Source organism: Rhamphochromis longiceps, linkage group LG22 (genome assembly GCF_057381845.1).
Source record: "Rhamphochromis longiceps isolate RC_006_pf linkage group LG22, R_longiceps_female_GT1.1, whole genome shotgun sequence".
Classification (NCBI taxonomy): domain Eukaryota; kingdom Metazoa; phylum Chordata; class Actinopteri; order Cichliformes; family Cichlidae; genus Rhamphochromis; species Rhamphochromis longiceps.
In genome coordinates this window covers 5,888,340-5,915,425 of record NC_140577.1, presented here as the reverse complement: position 1 = coordinate 5,915,425, position 27,086 = coordinate 5,888,340, and the positions used below count along the sequence as shown (strand labels likewise).

The 27,086-nt window shown below is 40.7% G+C and overlaps 2 protein-coding genes across 3 annotated transcripts; both read left to right on the top strand.

The window, feature by feature from the left end:
- Positions 1-84: 84 nt before the first annotated feature.
- On the top strand, positions 85-9,351 carry kifc1 (kinesin family member C1). Of its 2 annotated transcripts, none has more exons than XM_085395535.1 (17): positions 85-208; positions 1,374-1,458; positions 1,868-1,961; positions 2,222-2,275; positions 2,454-2,537; positions 2,863-3,055; positions 3,169-3,334; positions 3,451-3,618; positions 3,795-3,908; positions 4,072-4,158; positions 4,261-4,458; positions 4,852-5,016; positions 5,132-5,270; positions 5,392-5,531; positions 5,623-5,696; positions 5,848-5,923; positions 8,707-9,351. In XM_085395535.1, the coding sequence occupies exons 2-17, from the start codon at positions 1,387-1,389 to the stop codon at positions 8,749-8,751; spliced, it is 1,869 nt and encodes a 622-aa protein (XP_085251661.1). In that variant the 5' UTR covers positions 85-208; positions 1,374-1,386; the 3' UTR covers positions 8,752-9,351. The 2 variants fall into 2 exon arrangements, with proteins under 2 accessions (XP_085251661.1, XP_085251662.1); XM_085395536.1 differs by lacking the exon at positions 85-208 and adding an exon at positions 219-281.
- A 366-nt stretch (positions 9,352-9,717) lies between these two features.
- zbtb22b (zinc finger and BTB domain containing 22b) lies at positions 9,718-20,976 on the top strand. Its single transcript, XM_085395533.1, has 5 exons — positions 9,718-10,119; positions 12,162-12,374; positions 13,087-13,836; positions 13,995-14,273; positions 14,612-20,976. The coding sequence occupies exons 2-5, from the start codon at positions 12,162-12,164 to the stop codon at positions 15,689-15,691; spliced, it is 2,322 nt and encodes a 773-aa protein (XP_085251659.1). The 5' UTR covers positions 9,718-10,119; the 3' UTR covers positions 15,692-20,976.
- The last annotated feature ends 6,110 nt before the right edge of the window (positions 20,977-27,086 follow it).

The window sequence follows — 27,086 nt, the reverse complement described above, 5'->3', positions numbered from 1 at the left end:
ATTTGGCCTTTAGCACTGGAGACAAGTATTCAAACAGGGTATATCCCGCCCAAGCAGAAAACTCCGAAAGACAAAACACGCATACACACGTACGGGGCGGGGTTCGGGCTATCTCGGCCAATCACGGCAAGACGCTCACCAAGGTAGTTCAATTCAAATTTAAACGGTCGAGGACGGAGATCCCGCGGACACGGAAATTGTTTATAAGGTAATTGTTTCATATATTACAGTGAAGTGTGTGTTTTAATCTGCAGTTTGTGTTGCGGAACTCGACTTAAACCGTAAGAGCAAAGTTTTGTAATTTAATGTAGAAGTTCCTTTTCGTACTAAGGGTATCTGCCGTCAACGTTAGCGATCATACGAACGGGTTTAGTGTCGGTGATGTCTTTATGTAATTTAATCGAAGCTGATTTAAAAATTAGCGTGTCCCAGTAAGATTTTCTATCTTGGTTTAACTCGATAATTACGCAAGTTAAGTTTTTTTTAATGTAAATGCTAAAAACTGTGGACACAGTGGCTTTGTTTAGGCTCACATCATACTCGGTAAGTTACTAAAGTCGGACCTCTGTTATTAAAAGTTTATCTGAGTTGAGTTAACGCTAAATCGTGTGATTTTTTTTTTTCTTTTCACTGTAAACGTAAATATTACGTTTTCGTGTGATTGATTTTCATTATTAGCAGGCACTTTTATATGAGTGTTATATCCAAGCAGGTGTGGATCACCGTGCAACACCCTAGTTTGTCTCCATTGTATTAGTTACTAGTACACCCAAGTCTCATCGGAGACGCCAACGTTATTTTAACAGCTACTTAATAAAACCTGGCTTTACCACGTTGTTACTGTCTTGTCAAAATAAATGTGGCACGTGATATGCAAGTGACTGTTGTTGTTCTTGGTGTGCTTAATGGTAAATACAACTGCAACTCGGGTAACACGAAGAAGAACTTAAAGAAGTCCAGACGCTTTTCTTTGCAAGCTCCTTTGACGAAGGATTACTACTTTTTTTTTTTTTTTAATACAGAGGACAGAGTGTTAAAATGTCGAGTGGGTTTTAAACGCAAAATGATTTATTGAGTGGCAGTACAGCTTTGAAGTGAGGAAAACATTTCTTTTGGTTTTATTATTAGGAAAAAAACAAAAGTGCAACTTAAATATCATGAAAGGGTTTCACACATTTGTCCAAAAAATGTGTGAAAAGGCAGATTTCTGCCATTACTATATACAGATCTGCCTTGCATACAGCTGTAGTCAACCACTAAAGGCCCAATTTAAGAATAATGGTTTATATACTCAATCTGTGGCTGTTCATGATGAAGAAATAAACAAGTTTTTTTTTTCTTTGTATCTGTTTTAACAATAATTCACCTCTTAGGCCACAACAGAGCATGTCCCGCCTGCCAGTAATGTCAAGTAAGAGGGTACTCGCTGAGAATGCCCAGGACTTGGCACCTGCACAGGTTTGTGTAAACCCTTCTGTTTACCTTTTTACTGCTACTGTCTGACTTTTAGATTACTGTTAAGTATTTGTGAGTTTAATTTTTGCTGGAGGTGAGACATCCTCACATGCACATGCAGGTATCTTAGAAGGCTAGTAAACCAGAGCTGGCCATGCTGCTTTGCCTGAAAAGGTTTAGATGGTAAACCAAATTTCTTCTTATTGTTGCAATACAGCAGCTGCAGGGTTTGTGATATAAAGGAGTTCTTGTTGTGGTACTTCAGCATGGACGCTCTTCTGGGACATCTATCCCATGTGATGGATTTTGTGTGGCAAATGTGCATTTGGCGGGGGGGGAGGTTTTACCCTGAAACCTGCGCAAGACTCAGGTTTGTTCTCACTGTATGCTAATGGGGTCTTTTGTTTTGCAGAAGAGACTACGTAAGGATGCAGATCCGGTTAAACCAGCGGCTACGGTCATTGGTACCAAGCGACCTGCTCTCGCAGCAACCCGAGCACCTATCTGTAAGTAACGTCTCAATCCCGAGTGTTGAAATCTTTTTGTTTTACTCCAAACTACATTGGTTTATGTCGGAGAACTACTTTATCTCAGTAAAGCACTTCATTAAAAGGCTGTCCCCAAACTAAACCAGTCAAAAAGTAAAACTGCATTAACTTTATTTAAAAATCATTGAGTAAAACACGTTTTCACATTGTATATTGTGCTTCTGTCCTCTTGTCATTTTGATAAAAATGTCCTTTTTGTTTCACTCTCTCCAACACAGCTAGGCCTCTTAGAGCTGTAGGAGCTGCCACTGTAGCTGCGGCTCCGTCTAGAGGTAAGAAATGCTAAATATGTGGCAGGACTGTAGACACTGTGGTCACAAACCTTCATCTGGAGCAGTGATTAAGCAGTTTAAAGTTTAATCAAATTTGTTCATGGACAGTGTCATATCTTGTACGTAGTTTGGTCCCAGATGAACATGTGATCATTTAATGCATCTATTTACTGTTTAGGTGTCATTAAGCAGTCTGTAGCTTCAACTACATCAAAGGGAGGCAACATGAAACAACCCGTTGCATCCACCGGCACAAAAACAGGTGAGAAATGAATTCTGCTCATTTCTTTTCTTCTGACAACTAAACGTTTATATTTTGGGGCTTCGATTTGTTAATAACCCTCCATAAATTTTAAATGCTTTTGAAAATGTTTCAAAGTGTGAAAAAAGTGACCCAGTACATTGAAATAAGCCACGATTCTGAGTGAGTTTGTGCAAACACGACCATAAACATGAAGCACCTAAATGGAATTCAGCTGTCACTGTTTCATCTTTATGCATTTGAAGTTTAAAGGTTGCTTCTGTAGAATAATTTTTCTTAACAGACCGAAAAAAAACCAAATTGAAAATGTTGCGTTTGTGTACAGGTGGAACACAAAAACGAAACCCTTGGGATCTGAAGGGCAAGGTCAGCGACATGGAGGATAAGGTCCGTACCTACCAAATAAAAGTTAAGACTCTGAATCAGGAAAATGAGGTTCTCCAAGACTCGGTGTCCCAGAGCCAAAGAAAAATTGTGCAATTGGAGAAGGAGCTTCAGATACAGAGGAGCCAGATTGGGTATGAGGACTATTTCATTTGGAAAATAAACGTTCAGTTAGGAATTTTACTCCTGAAATTGTCGTGTTAACCATTGACAACTTCACTTTGCTTTTATCTTCTGGGATTTTTAGGGAGTATGAGATGAAGCTGCAGGTGTTGGCTGGAGTCCAGGATGAGCTGGAGAAAGTCTTGAGTGACAAGAACTTTCTTCAGAAGGAGCTCACCAACTTGGAGGGGAAATACAGAGTGATGGAGACTCTCCGAGACAGCCAAGAGACGGAGCTGCAGACTCTGAAGGTAAAAGATTGACTGAACAGCAGCTGAGAATGGCTGTGCTTGTTTATTATCACTAGATAAACGTACAGATGGGATGACCTGCCAAACCTTAATATCATTTGTTCTTTCTGCTCCAGATGAAGCTCTCTGTGCAGGAGTCGACTCTGGCCCGTGTGCAGGTAAACCTCAGAGACTTCGAGGAGGAGGTTCGGTCTCTGAAAGAAACTGTGGCCCAGCAGAAGGATGAACTTTACGCTGGAGAGATGGAGCGCAGACGGCTCCACAACACCATACAAGAGCTCAAGGCAAGTTTGCCTCTGTTACCAATAAAAGTGCCTCTTCATGTGCACAAAATGTGAATGTTTTCTCTGTTCTTTGGTTGTTTTTGGTGTGTGCTGGTCACATTTGTCCAATCATCCTTCGGATTTTGCTGCAACCAATAAAATATTAAGTTTCAGTCTCACTCTTGTATCTCTTGCAGGGTAATATCAGAGTGTTCTGCAGAGTGCGTCCTCTGGTAGGTGGAGGCCTTCCCAAACATGTACAACTCGCCACAAGCGACAATAAAGCGATAACGCTGGCTAAAACCGAGGAGGTAAGAATGAGGACCGCTTAACGCATGTTTAAAGAAACTGTTGGCTGCAGAGAATTTGAGTTCTGTGTGAGTTAACACGTGTAATTCAGTGTCAGCGTAGATGAACCCTAACCCAAAGAGGAAGCACAAACAACCAACTGAACTGAGTTTTTGTGCTTTTCAGTCTCACACGGGCAAAACTGCTGACACTCAGAAGAATTACAACTTCAGCTTCGACCGTGTGTTTGGTCCTCGGGCCTCCCAGCAGGAGGTGAATATCACATTTTACAGTATATCAAAGAATAAACTGTTTTTCATTTTGTGGTCCCCGCCTGTGCGTGGAGGAAATGTATAAATTTGTCTTTATCTTCAGGTCTTTGAGGAGATCTCACTGCTGGTGCAGTCAGCACTGGACGGCTACAATGTCTGCTGCTTTGCCTACGGTCAGACCGGCAGCGGGAAGACGTACACCATGGAGGGGGACGAGGTTGACGAGACCAGAGGTGTCATTCCCAGAGCTGTGCAACAGATCTTTAAAGCTGCAGGAAAACTGGGAGAACAAGGCTGGGAGGTTGGTTTGGTTTGTGTTTGAATGTCTGAAGAGAAGGTCAGTGGTAGCAGCTTTACACGGTGGTAGAGCAGCAGCTTTTAAACTGCAGACTATCTGAAAGACTTGAGTAGTTAGTGTTATAGGTTGTTCATCTAAGACCAGACTGCTTTTCTACCACAGTCGGCCATATTTCCTTAAGCACCAAAGATGATTTTGAGCATACAGATGAGTGGAGCTTTTATGATTAATCTGCCGCACTGTTAATGTTGTGCTTTTCTTTTTATCCACAAAAGTCTCACATTAGTGTTAAATTGCTTCTGCTCCTCAGCGTCAGAGGGCTTTCACACTGCAGTCTGCTGTGTGCCCTCGTGGTGCGTTTATGAGGGAATGTGCTCATTTTAGTTTTTATTTCAGTTCACGTTCACAGCGAGCTTTGTTGAAATTTACAATGAGACCCTGAGGGACCTTCTGTACACCGGCAAGTCCAGCAAGAGACCGGAGCATGAGATCCGCAAGACAACCAGCAATGAAGTGACAATCACTAATCTCACTTATGAGCGGGTCTCCAATGAGGATCAGGTACAGCAGACAGACATCTGTAGCTCAGAACAAAATTAATTTCAAATCGACTGACAAATTGTTACCAAACTTTTATCAGTGCTCTGTGTTTTAAAACGTCCCCTCGTCCTCTCAGGTTCTCGGTCTCATTGCTTTGGCCAATCAGAATCGCTCCACTGCCCAGACAGCCCAGAATGACCGCTCGTCTCGCTCCCACTCAGTCTTCCAGCTGGATATTGAGGGAGTCAATGCCGGCAGGGATGTCAAGTGCAAATGTGAGTATAATCCCACTGGAAGTACCAGCATCAGGAATGTGGTTTCTTCTTTTTGGATCTATAATATTGAGTCTGGTTAGTTATTGTTACTGTAACCAGTGCAAAATCTGCTCCGATGTAGCCACTCTGTGCCTGGTGGACTTGGCTGGCAGTGAGCGAATGGTGAAGAGCCAGTCTCAGGGTGACCGTTTCAAAGAGATGACCGCCATCAACGGCTCGCTGTCCAACCTGGGCATCGTTATCGCCGCTCTGGCCAACAAGGTCTGCAGCTGCAGTTTCTGTAGTCTTAGATGTCACACCTGCTTTCTTTACGTTTACAGTATTAATGATTTTTTTGGCCTTTGTGTTTCAGGAGAGTTACGTTCCCTACAGGAACTCGAAGCTCACCTACCTCCTGCAGGGATGTTTGGGGGGGAACAGCAAAACGTGAGTTTGTTGACATCACAAATCTTTATAATGACGATACATAAAACTGAAGGAATTTATCCCCAATAAATATTTAACAGAGTTTGATCCCATCACTTCAGATTGTGACTGTTTATTCTTTGGCGCTAATTTTGGATGTCTTTATCTGCAGCTTGATGTTTGTTAACATCGCCCCGGAGCCCGACAGCTTTGGGGAAACTCTAAACTCATTGAGGTTTGCCAGCAAGGTCAGTGCAGTCTTGTTTCCAGTGTTCATTGGACAGAGTACATTAATGATGTCCTTACAGTAGCTGTTTATGGTAAACCAAAGCCATACTCCATATCCATTTTAATACCTTGGTGTGTAATTAGGGCTGCTCAATTAATCGAATTTTAATCACGATTACGATCTGGGCTTTCAACGATCATTAAAAATGACTGAGCCGATTATTAGCCCCTCCCTAATTTATCCGCGACACCTTAAAGGCCGTTCCGTGAAAATATTGTCGGGCATAAACCGGTCCGTGGCGCAAAAAAGGTTGGAGACCGCTGATTAAGAGGACCCGAGGGAAGCTCGGAAAGCTAAGCAGAAGTTATTTGGAGAGGAGAGAGTGACTGCCGTTGGTTGAAAAGAGAGTTTAAAAAAAAAACAAAAAACTTCAGTGGTGTTGCACACTATTTTATATTATTTTTTTAAAGTCATTGTTAACCCTTTAAAGCTGGTCAGAGCAGCACGCTCCGTTTTGCGTAACTATTTTTAAATCCCTGTAGAACCTGAACCGTGTAAGCTAGCGCAATAATTTGTTTTGCATATGAAACCGGAGGAGTTGTACTTACTTCTGATGCCATCAGCTTGTCCTCGGTCACGGTTTCGTTCCACATATAGCTTTGCAAAAATTGCATAAAAAGCGCTTGCAGGAACAAAAACATAATATTCCAGAAACACGCTTTGCCGTTCCTATCAGCTGTTCGTAACACTTCCCGCAGTGAAATGATGCACATGCTGTTTTCTTTGCAAATCTGCATCATAGGATTGTTTTTTGTTTTTCCTGCAGTATATAAAAATTGCTGTATCTCCAAAATAAAACTATGAAGACACTCAAAATAAATGTCCTGTTGTTGTAAACTATTTTTTGCAACTTTATTGTATTTAAAGTTTTGAGGGATAAACCTCTTAAATTTCTCCAAGTAGAAATATATGTAAACAAAACAAAAGCGATTTTCAATTTTTTTTTGTAGTTTATTGCACTTTTTTGCAATTTATGTAATTACTATGGACTTAATGGTAAATGGTAAATGGCCTGCATTTGTATAGCGCTTTTCTAGTCCCTAAGGACCCCAAAGCGCTTTACACTACATTCAGTCATTCACCCATTCACACACACATTCACACACTGGCGATGGTAAGCTACATTGTAGCCACAGCTGCCCTGGGGCGCACTGACAGAGGCGAGGCTGCCGGACACTGGCGCCACCGGGCCCTCTGACCACCACCAGTAGGCAAACACGGGGTTAGTATCTTGCCCAAGGATATTTGGCATGCAGCGAGGAGGCAGCCTGGGATCGAACCACCAACCTTCTGATTAGTGGCTGACCTGCTCTGCCACCTGAGCTACAGCCACCCGAATAATAATGCATACATATTATTAAAATATGGGCTATAACAGTTGTATTGATGTATAGCAACTTGAAATGCTCCCACAAATGGCACTACAGCATGTAAAAAAAAAAAAAAAAAAAAAAATAATATAAGCTCTGGTGGACTTGGTTCTATGGTAGGTCTTAAAGGGTTAAATAAATATCGTCAAATAATCGTGATCTCAATTTCAGTGAAAATAATCGTGATTATCATTTTTGCCATAATCGAGCAGCCCTATGTGTAATTCATATTCACGTTTTGTCTGAAGAGTAGGGATGTTCCTGGCGTCTTATTTACTAGTCGACTAATCGAGGGGGAAATAATTAGACTAACCAACTAAAGTAAAACTAAGGAACATTCAGATATTGAGTTAATTTTCAGAACTGATTAATAGAAACTGTCAAACTAGACGCAGATGTATCTTATCCATTTATCACATTCTGTTAAATACAAATGAAAATGCGTTACTACAAAAGATGTTCTATTAAAATATGACAATCATTTGAGAATCTAAAAGTACGACTGAGTGTGGCGCGAATGATTCAGGCTGCTGAAAATTAATGACAACCTTTTCAATAGAAGCAGAAATTTAGTAACAAAGTAATACATTATACAGCCGCTTTCTAGTCAGGTTGTGGGGGCAGCAGGAAGGACCACTCCTGACCACAGCTGATAGATGTAAACTGGCTAGCATGACCAAGGATGCTGGGGCCTCCTCCTGGTAGGACGTGCCCAGCTGGAACACCTTGCCCAGGTGGCTGTCACCTTTTGATGTGAAGTAGTGACTCTACTCTGAGCCCCTCTCCCATTGACTTAACTGCTCTCCTAAAGGAGAGGTTTTCCACCTTTGAGAAAACTAATTTCCTCTGCGTGTATCTGCGATCTCAGTGTTAACAAGAAGATCAGGGTAGATTAATAGATTTATGGTGTTTCTCAACAACAGTGCGCCATCTGGTGGCAGATCGCTGCCACAACATTTAGAACACAATGTACCAGCATTGGGCATCAATTAAAATTTTAACAATTAGATTGAACGACTGGTAAGTCTGATACAGACTAGTGACAATTAGTCGACTAGTCACATAAATCCCTGATAGAGCCCACAGAAGTGGCCTGCACCATGTGCGTGGCTTGCTTTGCAGTTTAACCACAAACACTCGTCTGCAGTGGAATTTCTTTGAGCTAATCGATTCATTTATTTCATTTTTTCTTTTAATTAATGTGGAAAATGGTGGCAAAAGTGGATGAAATGAGTGATTCCTAGAGTTACATGCCAGTTTACAGCATAGGGATTAGGTTTACAGTATAAATACCACTGAAGTGTACAAGGATTTGAAGTTTCACTGTAACTTTAACATTTTTGACAATTTTGTTTTGTTTTCTCCCCCGCAGGTGAACGACTGCGTCATAGGGACAGCGACTGCAAACAAAAAGTAGAAATTATTTTTTTTAAAATCCTGAGTTTTCTACTTTTTAGGTTCATCTCAGGTTCAAAATGTCATTTCTTCTAATTAGTACTTCAAACAACTTGTCTGAATCTAATATGCTTCAAACCTTCCATATATCTGTACTTGTGTGTAGTAATGCTAGCTTCACCACAAAAGGAGTTGCTGTGCATTTCAATAAAAAGGAAAAAAAAAATAAAAAATTTCACTCCAGATTTAACACATTTAAGAGTTTTAAGTGGGCTGGGTTTTTTTTTTTTTTTTGTTTTTTTTTTTTTTTTTCCCTCTCCTCTTTCAGCTGTTTTAGCATGAAGTGAGCGGTAAACTCAGACATTAGTCAGTTTCTAATGTAACTCTTGTGTTTACCTGCTGTTGGAAGTGAATGACAGTAACATTGAGTGTTTTCACCAATGTTAGATTATGTTTGTATATACTGTATAATGGCTATTTTACAAGTCTACATCACTTACTGATTTTTAGTTTTCTTTTACCCATTTCCTTGGATGCCATATCATTAGTATGTATTAATTAAATGTTTATTTAACATGTATGCTATGACATCTACTTTACAAATAAAACCAAATTTAAAGGCTGTTGCATTTTATTGCCTTTTTTCTTTCCTTTTCTTAAAGTTATGAAGGCATCTTGGATGCCATTTCAGTGAGTGTGGGGAAATGCCCCACACTATTTTCTATCACTGCTTTGAATGCAGACTGGTCTTAATGTTGATCTTTGTAATCTTCAGTATTAATATTTGTAAATGTTAACTATGAGGATTTTTTTTTTTTAATGATGTATAACGTTTGTATTAGATAGGTGAGCTATTTATACATTTTAAATATTAAATTATCAATTTTAAATCATGATCTAATTCGTGTCCTGGTCCATACTGTGAAGGCACGACAGAAGTATATGTAAGGGCTAAGGTTTCCTCGGTGTCCAGTACAAAATGTAAATTTGAACTTCATATTCTTATTTTCTTTCAAATGAACCTTAATGTTTTTAAAGTTTCTTCTGTGTTGTATTTAAATAGTTAAAGTTTAAACCCAGCCTGCAGTCAGATAGTTGTTTGTTTGTAACACGGTAGTTTTCAGCAGGAGTGATGTACGAGCAGCATATTTGAGTGTTTTCAGGCTTTTTTTTTTTTTAGTTTATTTTGTGTCGGCCAAAGTCTGGCTCGTCTGTCTGGGTCGCTCTTAAAGGCGACGTGTGGCTGTCTGCTGCTGCGGAGATCAGCTGCGAGGAGCTTTTTCTCAAAAATGCTCCCCAAACTTCAGGGCCTGGATGAACCGGCAGGACCCGCCGCCCTCCGCTCGGTCAGAGGCCGGACTGTAACGGGCTCAGGTGTCAACTGAAAACGGTGAGTTTAACGTCGGCGGCGGCCCGACGGGGCTAGCTAGCAGGCTAACGTCACATCTGTGCGGCTGTGATTGGAGACCGGAGCTCTGACGGTTTTCCAGATGCCGCCGTTTGTCCGTCTGAACGGAGAACACCGCCACCGGGGAAAAAACATCTGCACCGCGAGCACAGCTGCATTTCCAACCAGCAGCTTCGCTTTTGTAGCGGTAAAGTTAAAGTGTGCAGTCCAGCTGTTGATTTTTTTTTCTTTTTTTCTCCCCATAAAGTCTGCCGGTTATGTCCGGCGTGGACTGTGCGGGTTTCTGATGATTAATTAATGAGTTTAATGAAGGAGGCTCTGCACAGATGTGCTGCTCCAGTTTAATGTGAAGTTCAGAATGACACCGATGATGTCAGCTGTCATAACTACAGTAAATATTTGATGTGCTGCATAAACTGAGCAGCTGATTATAACTGGGCGTTTAGGTTTGTTATTGAACTCTAGTATTTATTTTTATTTCACTTTTTGATTTTTTTGTGTGTTTTTAACTTGTTCTGGTTTTGGTTTTAATCGTGTTTATGTTACTGAGCTGTTCTGGTTGCAGTTCTTCTGTCAGAGGTTGTGTTGATGGTTTTTGGCTGCTGTAACTTTTGGGATTAATAAAGTTTAGTTTGTGTGTGATGTGCAGCCTGTCAGTGATGTCAGGCTCACAGACAGGCGGATAAAATCAGGCTGTCACTGTCCTCTAACTGAGGCTATCTGCTTCCTTAATGACGGGACAGATTTCCAGTGTTTCTGAGGTAAAATTCAAATCCTTTCAGAGCATTAACATCTCTAATGAAGTCAGTTTCTCTGCCTCTGTCATCATCAATGAGTTCAACATGATTATATATATAAACTTAAACTATTTTAACTGAAACATATAGCTTTGAGTTTTCAGGTAACATTATTTTTTTCCATTTAATTTATTTAAATGTAATTAATTTTGGAATGAAAAGGTCAGATTAAAGGAAAATATTACTTCTGATGTTCAAAGAAAGTGCGTCACCGTTAAATTTATAGTAATTATTTAAATAACCTCCCTACATATCATTACATCAGAAAAGACTGAAAGGTGTAGGTGATGATGTAAGACTGCACCAGCGTTACTCTGAGCTGTATAAGCACCATCAGTGAGTCTGCAGTCATTCCTTAAATTTTCCATAAATATGTTTACCAAAACTTTTATAAAGGTTACAAGTTTTATCACATGTTACTTAGTTTACCTTAATTACTGATAAATATCTTCAAGTTTACATTTATATTGCCTACAGTCACATTCCTCTGTGATGCACTTTGTTTGAAATCCAGCATAGTTGAGTTTAAAGCCCTTCACCTCTAAAATGATCATAAATTTAATCAGAGATTCGGCGATTAGTTGATTAGCTGATTGACAGAAATTACATCAGTAACGATTATTTAATCATTAATTTTGTGTAATTTTAAAGAGACAGCTAAAATTATGTTTCCACTCTGAGGATTTTCAGCTTTTCTGTAATTGTTTTGTAATTATTTGAAGTTTCAATCTCTTCTCTTTATATATTTATTAAAATGAAAGAAACTAAATTTAAAAAAAAAAGATTTGTTTAAATGGAAAATAACTGTTGATTGTTTCAGCACAGCTGCAAACGTTTTATAGAAAGATCTGAACCCTCTGCCGTGAGCGAGGTGGAGATTTGTTGCAGGGCTGTTGTCCCGCTCTAGTTCCAACAACCCAGTAACCCAATAAACTGCAAACTGCGGTCACGGTTGTTTTTATAAATAAAACAGCCGTTTTTCTTAACATGATATTTTATTTGATACCTAATTACCTGAGAGGTGCAGTCATGTGACCCATTCAAAGAGCTTCCTCCATACTTGAATAGATTCACTGTTCGTGTAATTTAAAGCCTCAGATTTAAAGCCTCAGCCTCGTCAGCACAACCTGCCAGTCAGCAGTAACAAACCAGGAAGGACTGCCATGAATCTAAAGTCAGAGTTTAACCTCCGGCTGTGGGAGTCATGAAGGTTTTTCTTCCTCACAGATGCAGTCTGTGCCCATGGAGGTGGGAAGCAGCAGCGGCAGCGGCTCAGTGGTTCAGGTTTGCTTCCCCGGCGCTCAGACCTCGGTGCTGGACAGCCTGAACCGGCAGAGAGAGGACGGCAGCCTCTGCGACCTCTCCATCCATGTCCAGGGACAAGTGTTCAAGGCCCACCGCTGCGTCCTGGCTGCGTCCTCGCCTTACTTCCACGACCAGGTGGATGAACACACTGACTCTCACTCAGCCTTGGATCTTTATTAGCGTCAGACAAGAATAGCTGTCGCAGTTTGTGCCTGAGCAAAACTTTAGAACATTAGATTGCCTATAGAAAGACAGACAGGTGACAGGATTAGTTGGTCTTACAGATATTTTCAGTCGGTTGTGTAATCAGCAGCTTGTTTGCATTTTCTCCCAGTTTTCTCTGCTAACACAAGATCTGTGTCTTTGACACGCCGGAGACATAAAATGTGAATCTGGGTTTGAAGCCATCTGCCGCTTCTTATTTCTACCTCAGAAAAACAGAATAAACGAGGCGAGACAGAATAGATGTGAACAGTCACGCAGGTTAATTATATGGGAGCTCAGAGTTAGAAGATAATAAAGACCTACTGTGTGACAGCAGCCTCACACAAACACGTTACTTGTGCTTTTTTATGCTGTAATAATTGGTTTTCGAGAGAGCCTCAGTCATCTGCCAAATATCTGCTTAGTGAAACTGGTGGGAGGTTTCATCAGACCCCTGTTACCTGTCTGAGGGGCTGGCAGACAGATTTACTGTCTGTGTACACCAGAAAATCACTTGGAGCTGGACTCTGACCATGTGGGTAATGTTGCAGTGTGATGAGGGAGAGGAGGAGGAGGCAGGAGGGATCGTTACAAAATGAAAAAGCTTCATTACTGTGATGTTGTGATCTCCATCCGCCTCCAGGTACTACTGAAGAACATGTCCACGGTCTCCATCCCGGCAGTGATGGACCCGCTGGCGTTTGAGAGCGTGCTGAGCTGCGCCTACACGGGTCAGCTCCAGATGCTCCGCGATGACATCGTCAACTACCTCACAGTGGGCAGCGTCCTGCAGATGTGGCACATTGTGGACAAATGCACGGAGCTACTGAAGGAGGGCCGAGCCGCGGCGGCAGGAGGGAGCGGCGGAGGTGGAGGAGGTGGGGCTGTGCAGGATGGAATAAGTGGAGCTGGAGGATCAGCCAACTCTGGCTGTAGCAGCAGCAATGGTGACGGTGGAGCAGGTGGTGGTAATGGAGCTGCTGGTGCTGGAAGTGTTGGTCAAGTCCAGGTTGTTGAGTCTAACGAGCCCCCGCGAGCCTCCCAGCCTCCCAGCCGCCCGTCGGTGAGCGAGAGCCAATCACCCAGCAGCACCAACTACTTCAGCCCCAGGGATGGGAGCAGCTTTGGGGGAGGTGGCGCGGCTGCAACGGGAGCTTCTGGAGATGGAGGCGGGGCTAACAACACCCCCAGCTACTGCACTCCATCAGGAGGCGAAGAAGCCTTCCTTATTGAGGAGGAAGAGGAAGCCGAGGAGGAAGAGGAGGAGGTGCTGTACCATCAAAGGAAACGAGGAAGCACAGGAGGAGGAGGCAGCGGGAGGAGGAAGAAGATGAGCTCAGTGTCAGAGCAGGAGGTCGGGGTCAGCGACAGCTTTGGGGTTTCATCCTATCAGGTGAGGTCTGAGCAACCTGAAGATAGTCGACCTTTAATTTGTATGAAGAGCTTTTATTTTGAAAGAAAAGTTGAACTTTAATAATCGAGTTAGTGTTTACAGTTTGTTTGTTTGTATCCTGTGTTTTCTGTACATAATGTGAAATATCTCAATAAAAGGACGGAGAGGACTCTGCGTTGCCGCTGCAGAAGCGTCCCACCTACAGCCAGCCCAGCATCATGCCTCGCAAGCAGTGGGTGGTGGTGAAAACCGAACGGAGAGAGGATGACGACCTGATCGTGGTCTCCGGGGAGGAAGGAGGAGAAGACGAGGAGGATGAGGATGAGAGGGAGATGGAGCTGGCACGAGAGCGGGAAAGGAGCAACTTCAACATCTCAAACGTCAGGAGCCTTTCAGGCGAGCTCGGGGGCAGAGCGGAGAACGATATGGAGCCACAGGTGAGCTGGAACTGTAGTGTAATCAGATTACAGCTTTAATTATCCTGACAGTAGCTGAGGGGCGGTTTGCTTTGTAGAAATAATGACGCAGACCTGTTGTAAGCTGGTGCTGTGGTGGTTTTGCATATGACCAGTAGAGGGCGCTAAAACGTCACACAAAGAATTTCTAACTTAGAAATTTCTATCTTTAGTTGAAATAAGTTACAGCAACCAGAATGTGTAAAAAACATCATTTTTAACTGAAAACTTTCTTGATTTGTGCATCTGCTCTACAAATAAACTTGATTGACAGATATTTTTATATAATCGTAACCTCTAATACGTTTCCCTGTGTGTAGGTCGACTACTGCCAGTCTTCAGAGGACTACCTCAAGTTTGAAGGAAGTCTCATGGACCAAACTTTAGCGCAACACCTTCACGACGGCGCTGCAGGTCAGAACCAGAATGCTAACCGGGCGGTTTCGGCGCTGCTGGGTCAGGTTCAGTCTGCAGCCTCGGCCCGGGCTCAGCTCTTCCCACTGGACATGCAGGGAAACCAGATCCTGCTGTACAGCCAGGCCTCCGGACTCCCGCTGGATGCTAGCGCGCCGCCTCTGGGGATGGCAGGCGGTATGATCGGAGGGTCGTCCTTCAAAGGTCCCAGTATGGAGCACGGTGCGGTCCACCTGTCGGTGCAGGGTGGTTTGGGGGTGGATGGCGCAGAGAGCGGAGGAATCGGAGGCGGAGGCGGCAACAGTGGTGGCGGCTCTGGGGGTTCAGGGAAAGTGTTCATGTGTCACTGCGGGAAGACGTTCACCCACAAGAGCATGAGGGACCGCCACATTAACATGCACCTGGACCTGCGGCCCTTCCACTGCCCCGTCTGCGCCAAGAAGTTCAAGATGAAGCATCACCTCACCGAGCACATGAAGACGCACACGGGCCTGAAGCCGTACGACTGCCTCGGCTGCGGCAAGAAGTTCATGTGGCGCGACAGCTTCATGAGGCACCGCTCGCACTGCGAGAGGCGCAGCGGGCTGGGAGAGAGCGGCGAAGGTGGAAGCGGCAGCGACGGAGGGAGGAGAGGTGGAGGTGAGGATGGTCCAGATCTGATTTCCTCCCCTCACCTCCTCCTGTCTGCAGGTGAGGGTGGGCAGGGAGGCGTCCTGGGAGGTGGCGCGAGGGGAGGAACGTCAGTGTTGTCCCCGCAGCACGGCGGCCTCTCAGCCGCAGGAAGTGGCGGCGGTAACAGCAGCATGAGTAACAGCAGCAGTGCCGCTCTGAGCAACAACATGGCCGCTGCTGCAGGGGCGCTCCTCGGGGCGATCTCCCAGAGCCAGGGTCAGGGATCTGTGATGTTTGGCGGTCTGGGGTTGGGTCGGGGTGCGTGTGAGGAAGACGTGTGCGAGGTCAGTGCCAATGAAAGTAGCGTGACTTAAACCAAAATGTGTGTCGAATCCAACGGGCGCCTCTTTCCAAGCAAACAGCTGCTGGTTCCTGCTGCTGCTCTGAAAAGATGAAGAAGCTCAGTGAGAAACTCTGAAACTCTTTTAACTGCCGACAGGTTTCAAACAGAGGTCGAGTAAAAAACAGGCGAGGCTCCCGTTGGACGCGCACAACCTGAAGGACCTCCAGGGAAACGAGACTTTGACTTCCACTCATCTGCTGTGGTGTTTCTGAGACAAACGTGTGAAACTTGTTGTTGTCCGCAGTTCACAATACTCTGAATCGTGGCCTGGTAGAAGCGGACCTTCTGTCTCTGAGTATTTGTTTAAAACGCCTGAGACGATTAGTTTATTCTGAGTGAAGAATATGCGCGTGCGTCCGGAGGAAACCAAAAACTAAAAGACAGCGCTTCTCTAACCGTTACCTTCTGTGGGGACATTATAGTCTCAGTAGAGTAGAAAAATGGCTGTTCTGAATTGCTGTGACTTTCTGCAATATTGTTTTGTGATATATTTGCTACGATTGGAGTAAAAAACATAAATCTGCAAAAACAAATTGAACCTGAAAAAAATATGTGTTTTTTTAAAGCTCCGGGGTTCATGAAACTCTCAGCTGACTTAATCAGACGCTAAACGTTTGTTTGAACCAAGAAAAATGCAGATTTGTGTTTTTTCAAACTTTCCTCACAGCAGCAGCAGCCCTGCAGTCTTTCCTGCCTCAGACCCACAAAACAGACCAAACTCAGCACTGCCATGTTGTTTCAGATGATGCTGCTGGCACCAGTTTGAAGCCCAGCCTGAGGATTCAGCTCCAAGAAAACAAAGAGCCACGTGTAGCATATAGACTGTATGTAGAAGATGGACACAGCCACCATGACATGTTCTAGCTACTCCAACTACTGACTATGGAACACACCATACACGAGGAAACCGTATATATAAATAGGCACAGATTTCTGCTAGTTAGACTCATAACAGACTAATAATTGAAGATACGATAAATTATTTAATTCTCTGATGCTTCCATTAAAAATGCTTCACAAACAGTTCACTCAGATGATGTGAGGCCTGTAAGCTACAGTCAGTACCGTCAGTTTAGGGAGACACATCGAACTTTGGGACTGTAAAATCTAATGAAGGGAGTTATATGGAGTACAACTGATATGAAGGGGGAAATATTAATAGAGGGCAAGATAACTTTGTACCAGGCTTCAAACAGCTGGGAGGAGGCCTCGGGGCAGAACCAGATGAGCTTGAGGAGGTGACTGAACTCAGCTTAGACCCAGGTAGGCAGCAAAAACTGGGTGGATGGCCTTGACATGTTTATTCCATCTCTGAAATAACCTGCATTTCATGCCCGGGCTTTTCCGTTTGGTATAAATGATAATAAACAATAAACTGTGCTCTTGCATAGTTTGCAGATCACTGGGCTCAGAGTGTAAAACACCTGCTGGCCTCAAACTGAAGCTCAGCAAACATCAGCAAATACACTACAAAATAAAAGCTTTGAAACATCCAGCACAAACCACAGTTACACCATTAAAGTTTAAGTCTGTAGCAACAAAATGCAAACTGGACTTTAAGCCTGTGTTGGATTTACACGTGGTTCTTTATTTTAGCTGAAGCTTCAGTAGCGCCGTCACAAAGGGAAGCCCGTTGATCTCAGTCATGCATGAAGGGAGGAATATTTCTTTAGGCTGCTCATTTATTGACGTGTACAGCTCGAGCCTGACTGAAGTGACTTTCAAACATGTTTGCGTGTAGAAGTTCAAAAGTCGAAGCTAAATTTATTTCAGCTCTACACAAACACAAACACTACCTGTAACTGATCACTTCCCCTCTGGAGCTTTTATAGCTGGAGGCGACTAACTTACTGTTTTGCTGCTGCTTTCACTTTATTACTTTGTTGTTTGCAGAGTTTTGGGGCTTTGAGGAGTATAAAATATTCTTATTGCTGTAAATATATAGAAATATACGTCATCTACTCATCAGGCCAGGAGCGACGTTTAGATGCAGATGTTGTTTGATCTGATTTTTCAGAGGACAAAGTCTGTGAGAGTTTCTCTACCCTCCTACCCTGCAGCCATCTGTTCAGTAATGTTTAGTTCACTGAGGTCTTATCTAAGCTACACAGTGTACCTCCTCTGAGTGTCTCACAGCACATTTAGATAAAGTTATGGAGGCGGGTAAAGACTGAACCTCATCTTCAGCAGCTGTTCTGCACACTGAGAGTCAAATATCCTTAATTCTGTTTGTTATGAAGAGAGATTTCTGTCTTTAATTATATTTTTATTATTATCACACTTTTTCTGCCTTTTTAAATTTTAAATTAAATTTAAAATTTCTTTAAAGGTTCTTTGAGGAAAGTTTGTAAATGAAGGTTTTAGTAGACTGCGTTATACCAGTGCATCTCAAAAAATTAGAATATTATTAAAAAGTTTATTTTTTCATAATTCAAATGGGGAAAATCTTCACATATTCTGTATTCATTACATGTAATGTTTCATGCCTGTATGGAAGCATATTACCAGGAATGATGTCATCTGTCATCTACACAGCCGTCAGCTTCCATCTGATGAAGAGCTTCATGGCGATGTCAGTTTTCTTTTCGAGCAGCCCCGAATGATTTGATGACCACGTTGTTCTCTGATTGGTCCTCGAGCTCACCTGACTTTAGCGTTAATGGAGAATCATCAAGAGAAAGATGAGAAACACACGAGCTGAAGAGCGCCAGCAAAGCAGCCTGAACTTTAATAATAATCATCACAGTTTGAAAACACGCTTCCAATATTTCACTTTATGTGTAATGAATATGAACATGGAATATATGAAAATTTGATAGTCGTGATATTCAAATGTTCTGAGATGCACAATTATAAAACATAATTTAATAGTTTTTGTTTTTGGGAGTAGACGATTAGATTTTGGAGCTTCATTCTAAAAATGTTGCACATTGATGAGGGAACAATGACATCATTGCTGTACTGCTTAACCCTTAAAGTTAACAGGCTACCATAAAAACATAATAATATTAGTTGTTATTGAGCTCATAGGGAGGAAGCTGATCTATATATACTTACTTTACATCTTTGGTGGATCTCTATATGTAGAAGAACCTAATAGTATTTAAAACATAATGTAGAGGTCTGCAGTGAGTCGTGCTTTCATTTTAATTTTCGGATATTTTCCTCAGTGTGGTTTTTAAATGTTACTAACTGGTTTGATGCAATTATTAAAAAAAATTATTATTTGATTAATTAAGTAAAAATAGTCGACCTTTCAAAGTCTTGAACTTTTGGATTGTTTTTTTTTTTTGAAAGCATTGTTTTTGTTTATTTACATGTTGCTTGCAGAAGTTTGAAGTTTTTCTTTGTTCACTCACAAAAACAGCAAAAAACACTGAACTCAGATCAGTTAGTTTAAATGTAACCTCATAGTTTCACTGTACAGATTGTTCTTTAGACCCGCTGTGGTTTAAGTGCAGTACTTACTGTGTGCTGAGACTTTACAGCGTCAGTGCTGTGTGAGGCGTTTAGGGACCGTTTTATTACTGCTGAGAACACAGACAGGTGTATTAAACCACAGGTGAGCAGTTCTTCAGCCTGAATCCCATTTACCCTCGAAGATTTTACCTTTTTCAGACCACTATTATAAAAAGAACGTAATCTTTATGGCTTACCTCCCCAAATAAAGTTAATGTTGAGTCAGTGCGCCATCTTGTGGTACGAATCGGTATTGCACTGAAGAACAGCCCAGTCTGCAGGATGAGTATGCAGATGTTTTAGGCCCAGATGTTTTGAAGCTTTTTATTCACATTCTGTTGATCGTTTAGTTTATTTTGAAAGGTTTTCAGGTCTGTGCTAGAGTGAAGATAAAAGAGAAAATTACAGTGATAAATACAAAATGAGTGCAATTAAAGAGAAACGTTTTCCACGACGGAAGGTGTGTTATTATGTGTATCAATAAGTCATTCTTTTCTGAGTGACTTACCTTTCAAAGAGCTGTGCCGCCCTCTGGTCATACAGGTGTTACTGTTACACACATCTGCAGCAGTGTGATAGTTGTGTGTGTTTATGAAAATCAGACGTGCAGCACAGAGCAGTTATTGGTGACCTCATGAATATTTAGCCTTTAGAGATGTTTTCCAGCTCAAAGAGATTCAGAGTGAATGTTTTACCTTCTGTGAAGGCTCAGCTTAGATGTTTTATACGCAGGTTTGGAGCTCAGACTTGGTGAAGACTGTTGGCTTTTGTACAGTGACCTTTGACCTCCAGAGTTTCCTGTATGACTCAGATTTGGTTGTTTGGGTTTGATCCTGTTTGTTTTTGTCAACTGCTGAACGGCTGCAGAGAAAACTCAGCGACTGTGTGAGAGACGTCTAAATATAATGATTTCATGCTTAAATGTGGAGATTAATGCATTTGAACACTTTACACACGATGGTCATGTGACCAAAACAAGTAGTTCATTTGTTTGTTTATTCATCCAGTTTTATGTTCACAGAAACTAAACCTGTTTAAACCTGTTTGTACTGACGGTAATTTTTACTTCAGGAGTCGTTGATGTTGGATTATGTTCAGGACGTCAGAGTTAATGTTTCCATGTGGTGTAAACTGATACAGGAAGGTCAAATATGGGTGTGTATCTGATAAAGTATGTGTTAAATAAGAGATGTGTTTTAACAAAAGGTAAAGCTGCTTTGAAAATAATTCATAATGTGACAAAGAAGAAGATAAAACCTGAAGAACATGTTTTCTGCATGGATGTGTTTGTTCCTGAAAGCTGCTCAGACCGCTGTGATAATTTGAGCTTCTTTTGTCACCTGAACATCTTTAAATGCAGATTTGTTTCCTCTGAAAACAAAACAGGTTCCAGACCAAAGATGGTTCACAGTATTTATCAGCTTCGACCCTCCGGTGCGTGACGGGTCTGAGCAGATCTCGATGCCTTTACTGCCTGGGTTGAAATGATGAGTGTAGATGTTATTATTCTGTTTCCTGCAGCTTTCACCGTTAAACTGTACTGAAACTAAAAACCATCAGTCTCCATCACAGGAAAAAAAGGAGCTCAAAATATTTTTACTGAGAGAAAAGAAACGATGGAAGAATCTCAGAGTTGCTGCTGAAAACCCGACTTTAGTATTTTTGTTATTTTCATACATGAAACTTCCTTGGTGTCCTCTGACTGACCAGCTGATTGTTGAACAGTGATAACAGAAAATGACGTGTAAATCCTGAGTGGTACTAATAATGTATTAAACTACAGTACATCAGTATTGTCCTCCAACATGTAACGAAATGATGGATTAATAAATTATTTGGTGAAAACAACCTTTGTTTGACGACCGGATCATTTTACTCCTTCTCTTTGATGACTGCATGTAAACAGACGTGCTGCATCACCACCAACCTTTCTAAGTCGTTTTCTTTTCTGCTGTTATGGAACATTTAAAGCTGCATTAATTGATTTCAAACACGAGTGAGTCATCTAATAATTATATTAATTTTGTCATTATTGTCTGTACAGTGTGCGTTACACTGGTGCAGTGTCTCCTCACAGGAAGACAGCCATCTTTGCTCATTCACGTGACCACACGTCCCTCTTTGTTTAACATGATGTTTTAATTACATTTAATTCTGGTATTCATGATCTTATTTAGAAAAAAGCTGCTACTAGTGTGTGTGTCTTTTTTATTGTTCATTTAACGACATTTTTGTGGCTCTCAAAGCACCTTGGTCACAACATCTTCATCAGTCTGTTTTTATTTTGTATTTTTGTCTGGAAATCTCCTCTCATACATTTAAGAATCCTTCCTTTGGTTTCTTTAAAGCCACCAACTTTATTATGTTTATTGGAGATTATAAGAGAAGTCGTGCCTGAGTTTACACGTGAGCAGGAGATATTATTATTATTATTATTATTATTGCTGTTTGGGTTTGTTTTATTGCAACAAAAGGAAGAGGGAAAATAGATTGTGGTTGTTTATACAAATTTCAATATCTGTCGATATTCAAGGACAGATTTTGATGTTTCAAGATATGAAACCTAAAAATGTCTAAGAACAAGGAGCAAGTGTTGAAATGTCTGCTCTTAAAGGCAGCTGTACTTCAGGGTTTCAGGTTTTTTTTTTTCTTGTCTCGTTACCACAGTGACTCTACATTTGATCTGTTTTCATGCCGTGTCATGTGTACTTACATGTAGCAATGATGATTATTATTATTATTCCAGTACAGGTGGATAATATAAAAATTGTGTCATACACAAAGATATCATAGTGGAAATTCAACAGTGGTTTTTCTTCCTCTGTATTTCTTGTGAACTCTCTGCTGTGTGCTGATAAGATAAAACAAGACATTTGCAAAATGGACGACTTCAGGCTTAAACCACAGGTTGCACTTCCTCTTCCCCGGGTGGCTCAGCTACAAAACAAGAGGCTTTTCAGCAAATAATCCTGAGCAAAATAAATTGTAACCAATTACAGTGTTTTATACATATGCAGGCATGTAGGCGCTGTGAGCTGCTCAGAACGCAGAAATTTATCAGCGAGCAGTTTAATCATCTGAAGAATCCAAAGTAATCCAGACTCTTTATTTCACTAAAGCTTTGGCCTGACATTAGCAGTCAGAGGGACACGCTCCACGCTCCACGCTCCACGCTCCTCCTTTATAATGATGCAGTATTCAACAACAGCACACCACAACATGTCTAATCATTTCCTGTTTTCATGACTCCATCAGTGCTGCAACCTGGCACCTGTAACACAAGCTGAGCCTGTTTCAACAATAAAGCAGAGCCATCATATCCCCTCACTGAAGGAGTCAGGGGTTTATCCTTGTCCTCTCATTTATATATTTAAAGAAATTCAATGAGGTAAAACAAAAGAAACCACAATAATAATCAGTTAGAAAAATAATCTGATAAGCATATAAGCATAAGCATATAATATAATAATCTGAAGCATGTTTTGCTGGATGTCTTAAATTTCATGGTGGAGGTTTTTAATTGAGAAAATAAATGATAAGTGGAGGACAACGGAGCAATGCTGGTTTTACTATCGTTGTTGTGTACTGGACTCTTAAGAACACTCGGTCTACACGAGTGGTTGTCAAAAATATAATATAAAGTGATGAGAAACATTCACTGTAAGAGCAGCTACACCTGCAGATAAACAGGCTCAGTAAAATCATGAAGCTGGTTTGAAATGACTGACATGCAGACACATGAATGTTTGCTTAGCGAAGCTTTAATTAGAGATTTAGAGAAGCACAGTACTGTATACAAACACACAAGTGCTGTGAAAACTTCTATTCTCCATTAAAATGATGTATTACAGTAAATACAGACACTCAAAGTGTCACTCAAAGTAAAGCTGCAAACACATTCAAAATAAAAGCACCAACAAACACATCAAAAGTAACACTTCATAATAATGTTCTTAATAAACGTTAAATGATGGATGATTACGGCTAACAAAACAACAAATTTTATTGGATAACGTTTACTAATCCTGTGCGATGCTATAGTTGATTCCTACGTATGTAATTAGTTTGTGGTTGTTTGTTCTAATCCTTGGGGAGTCAAATAAACATAAACAGTGAGTGAAACAGCACAATGGTGGTGCTCTCCAGGTACACTGGGATTTATGGCTCTGCCACCTCATCAGCCCACTTTACATTCAATATTTAAAACAAAAATTTCTATTTCACCCTCACAATAACCTCTATTTCACGCAGCAGATATTCAAGTTATTATTATTATTTTTTTTATCTTTTCACTGTTAGTAGTTTAAGAATAAATAACCTCTGTGTTTATCATAAAGTGTTACCAACACAAATATCAAAATCCCACATTTCCAAAAAGTCTTCCAATTACCCACGGTTATAGACTACAACTAATGAATAGTTATTAAATAAAATATTTAAGTTGTTATTAGAAAATATTAATTGTAATTGGTGGGAAAAAAACAAAGCAGAAAAACAAATCTGCCCCAAATGCAGACTTTGACTGATACCGTTGGCTCCTTTTCTCTTGACTTCAGCAAACACCACGTCACAGTGCAGGTGCCTTACATGATAATCACATATTGGATACTTCATTTTTGTCATGTTTGATCTGTAAAATGAGCCATTCGATATTAATTTGTTACAGTTAAACCCGTTTCAGCATGATGACCATCATTTTGAGGCAATTCCCTCTAAACTGAGCTGCCTTACTTTAAAAATGAGAATAAAAATAGCAATTTATGTTTGTATCAGTTAGCAAAGACAAATATAAACCTAGCTGGACCTTAAATGGCTGAGTCATCACTCAGACAGTAAATTCCATGTTAGAGAAAGAAAGTGAACAAGTAGAAACTTCAGCTTCTAAAACATTTGTTTATTCACTTGTTTTTTTTAAATGTTCCTTGTTACATAAATGAGTTGGTGCATTATGAGGTACAGTTGCGGACTATCTGATTACCACTGAAGCATTTGATGCAACGGAAATAATCATTATTATTCCTGTAACAGCGAAATATGTTTTCGCGACCAATGGAGTTCTCAATATTTGTCAGGGCTGCACTTATCGTGTCTGAATTAATGTTCCCCTCATGTGGCCTGAATAAAGCGCTAAACACAAACGCCTTTTCACCCCACACAGTTCTATTAAAGAGACGTCTGAGCTCACCAGTGATCTTGTAGTTTCCATTTGGATTTGCACAGCTTGATAAACATGGATTGGCGTAAGAGAAGAAGACCAACAAATCACCATGGTTACCTACAAGATTAAGATTCTGCAGAACACGCCACTCTGCATGTTCAGTATATAGAAAATTCCCGTTGTTATTCGTTACATCTTTTATTGAAGCTACCACAAGTCTAGGAGTGCTGAGGATGCCGTCATTGACTTGTGTCTGTAGGTTTGGTGTCACCCTTTGTAGGTCATATTTGACTTGGTTTGCATAGTTCGGAATGCTTAAGGCCACGGCATACATTGAATATATCTTGTACCTGTCACAAAAAAGAAACACACACACACAAACATTAAAATTGTTTATAGAGAGCTTTGTAGCAGCTGGTAAAGATGGTTAACATAAATGTCAGATGTGTGTTATTACATGTAAACTGTTGTTGTTGGCAGCAATATTATGGGAAATTCCCTCCACATAAAGAACAATAAAACAAGAATTAAGTGATACAAAGTTAAGATATAAATATATCATTATAATAATAATGTCATTATTTTCAGCCCTGAAAGGCGGGGTGCTAAACGTCCCCAGAAACAAAGCCAGACTGGATGGAGGTGTAGTCCTCTCTACATCTCTGCTCTCTTATCTCAGCTTTATTTATGTAGAACTTTATATACAAGACAAAGCAGAGTGAAAAGACAACGAGCAGCAGGAAATAAGAACTGAGAGGATAAGTAAATTATCAGACCAACAATAGTTACAAAGACCCTTCATTTCATGCAACATGGTGATAAACTGTAAAAAGAAATCTGTAGGAGCATTGTTTTTAGTTATTATTGTATAGCAGATGTAGGGAAATCATTACAGATGCTTTTTCTATATTTTGATTTTATTTTAGTTAGTTTTCCAAATTCAAAAAATCATGTCCGTTATTTTTATTTATTTAAAAAAAAAGTCTAGTTCTTCATTCTTATTTAATGTAACTATTTTTTCCACACCTAGTTTTAGTTTTTAGTTCAGTTTTTACTATAATAAAAATAACAAATATTTCATTTCAGAGACCATAAAGGATGCTGACTTACTCTTTTCTGACTGTTTTCGTTAGATGACATATGAGTGTCGCGAGCAGCTTTTGGTCTATTTCAGCCAAACTTCCAGCAGACAGACAGAAGACCATCGTCACAGTGATCCACCAGAGACCAGCCATCTGCACTCAGAGTTTCATAACAGAGCAGAGTTACTGACATCTACACAGGCTGTTTCTCACATCAGCTTCTCTTCACTCATTGCCTACTCTATATACCATCAGTGGTATATTTATCATCCACACTGTAAAAACATAATTTAAAAAATGTGTAGAGATCCTACTAATCAATGCTGAGATTTGGTTAAAAGTAAGAGAAGGAAAGTGTCTTCTTGGGGAAATCCTTTTAAGTGTAAATATGGCTTTAATGTAAAAATATCATCCTCTTCCCCAGGACATCCACAAACTCCTCACTCAGCCAACAGCTGATTCCGCTGTGGAGCAGATGTATATTTAACTGGCCGTTACCAAAACATCCTCCACTGAGTGATTCAACATCAGCTGACCCTGATTTGCATTAAGAGGTGTCCACATCTGGAGCTTGATATGAGACACTTCAAATGTCAGACTAAAGTTAATTTATTTAAGTAAAATTAACCCTTTATTGACCAAGCATCATTTAAGCCGCCTGGACTTTTTTCTAACTGCATTAATAAAGGATATATAAAACTCCGAGTTACAGTCGTTTAAAGAGCGCTTGTAAAATCGTCAATAAAGGCTTTAAGACTCAAATGTGGTCACTACTCACCTTTGCTGTTTTGGTGTTCCCAAACTGTCTGATTCAGTTTTAGTCGAGAGACGGTTTTTCTACACTGTTGTCAAACGTCCTTAAACCAGAGTAAAACCATGTAAAATCACTGTTTTATACCAAACCAAATTGATCTTTCTTAAGTGTTTCTTACCTGCAGTCATGTGAGTCGTTGGTCTGTTGTTAAACTTTTTTTCAATCATTCGTAAACTAAATGTTTTATTTTCAGGACAGGATTTTTCGGATATCTGTTTCTTACAGGCAAAGTCACATCTGAAACACCTCTTTCTGTGTCTGATCAATATATCTTAATCTTAAACGCCAATCACAGCGCAGCATCCATCTATAACTTAACATCATGGTGGTGGTTAAAGCACTCCAACAAAGGGCATAAAAGTGTTTCTAAGAAGACAAAAGAGGAAGACATGAGTCATGAGAAAAAAGGAGGTGGAGAAGGAACCGCCGCCTCCTGCTGCTGATGCTGATAAGGACATGCTTCAGGTAAAAACTCTTGTCGGTGAATCAGAGATTCACACCTTTTCTCCCTCTGCCACACAAATACCTCATAATTCACCTGAAACACGAATTTAAAAAAAAAAAAAAAAAAGAGTTATTTAGAGAAATCCCAACAAATACATCACCGTGTAACATCAAATCATGCATGTTTTATTTATGTCAATTCAGACCTCAAAAGTTTAAGACCACTTGAAAAAATTGTAAAAAGTCATATTTTGCATGGTTAGATCTTAACAAGATTCCAAGTCGAGCTTCAACATGCAACTAGAAGAGATGGGAGTGAGACAAAACATTTTTTGAGCATGCAAACCTCGCTTAAACTTGTCTGTGAAGGTTCTCAGTCATCCAGGTCATTGTAGTCAAAGGAGCTTGC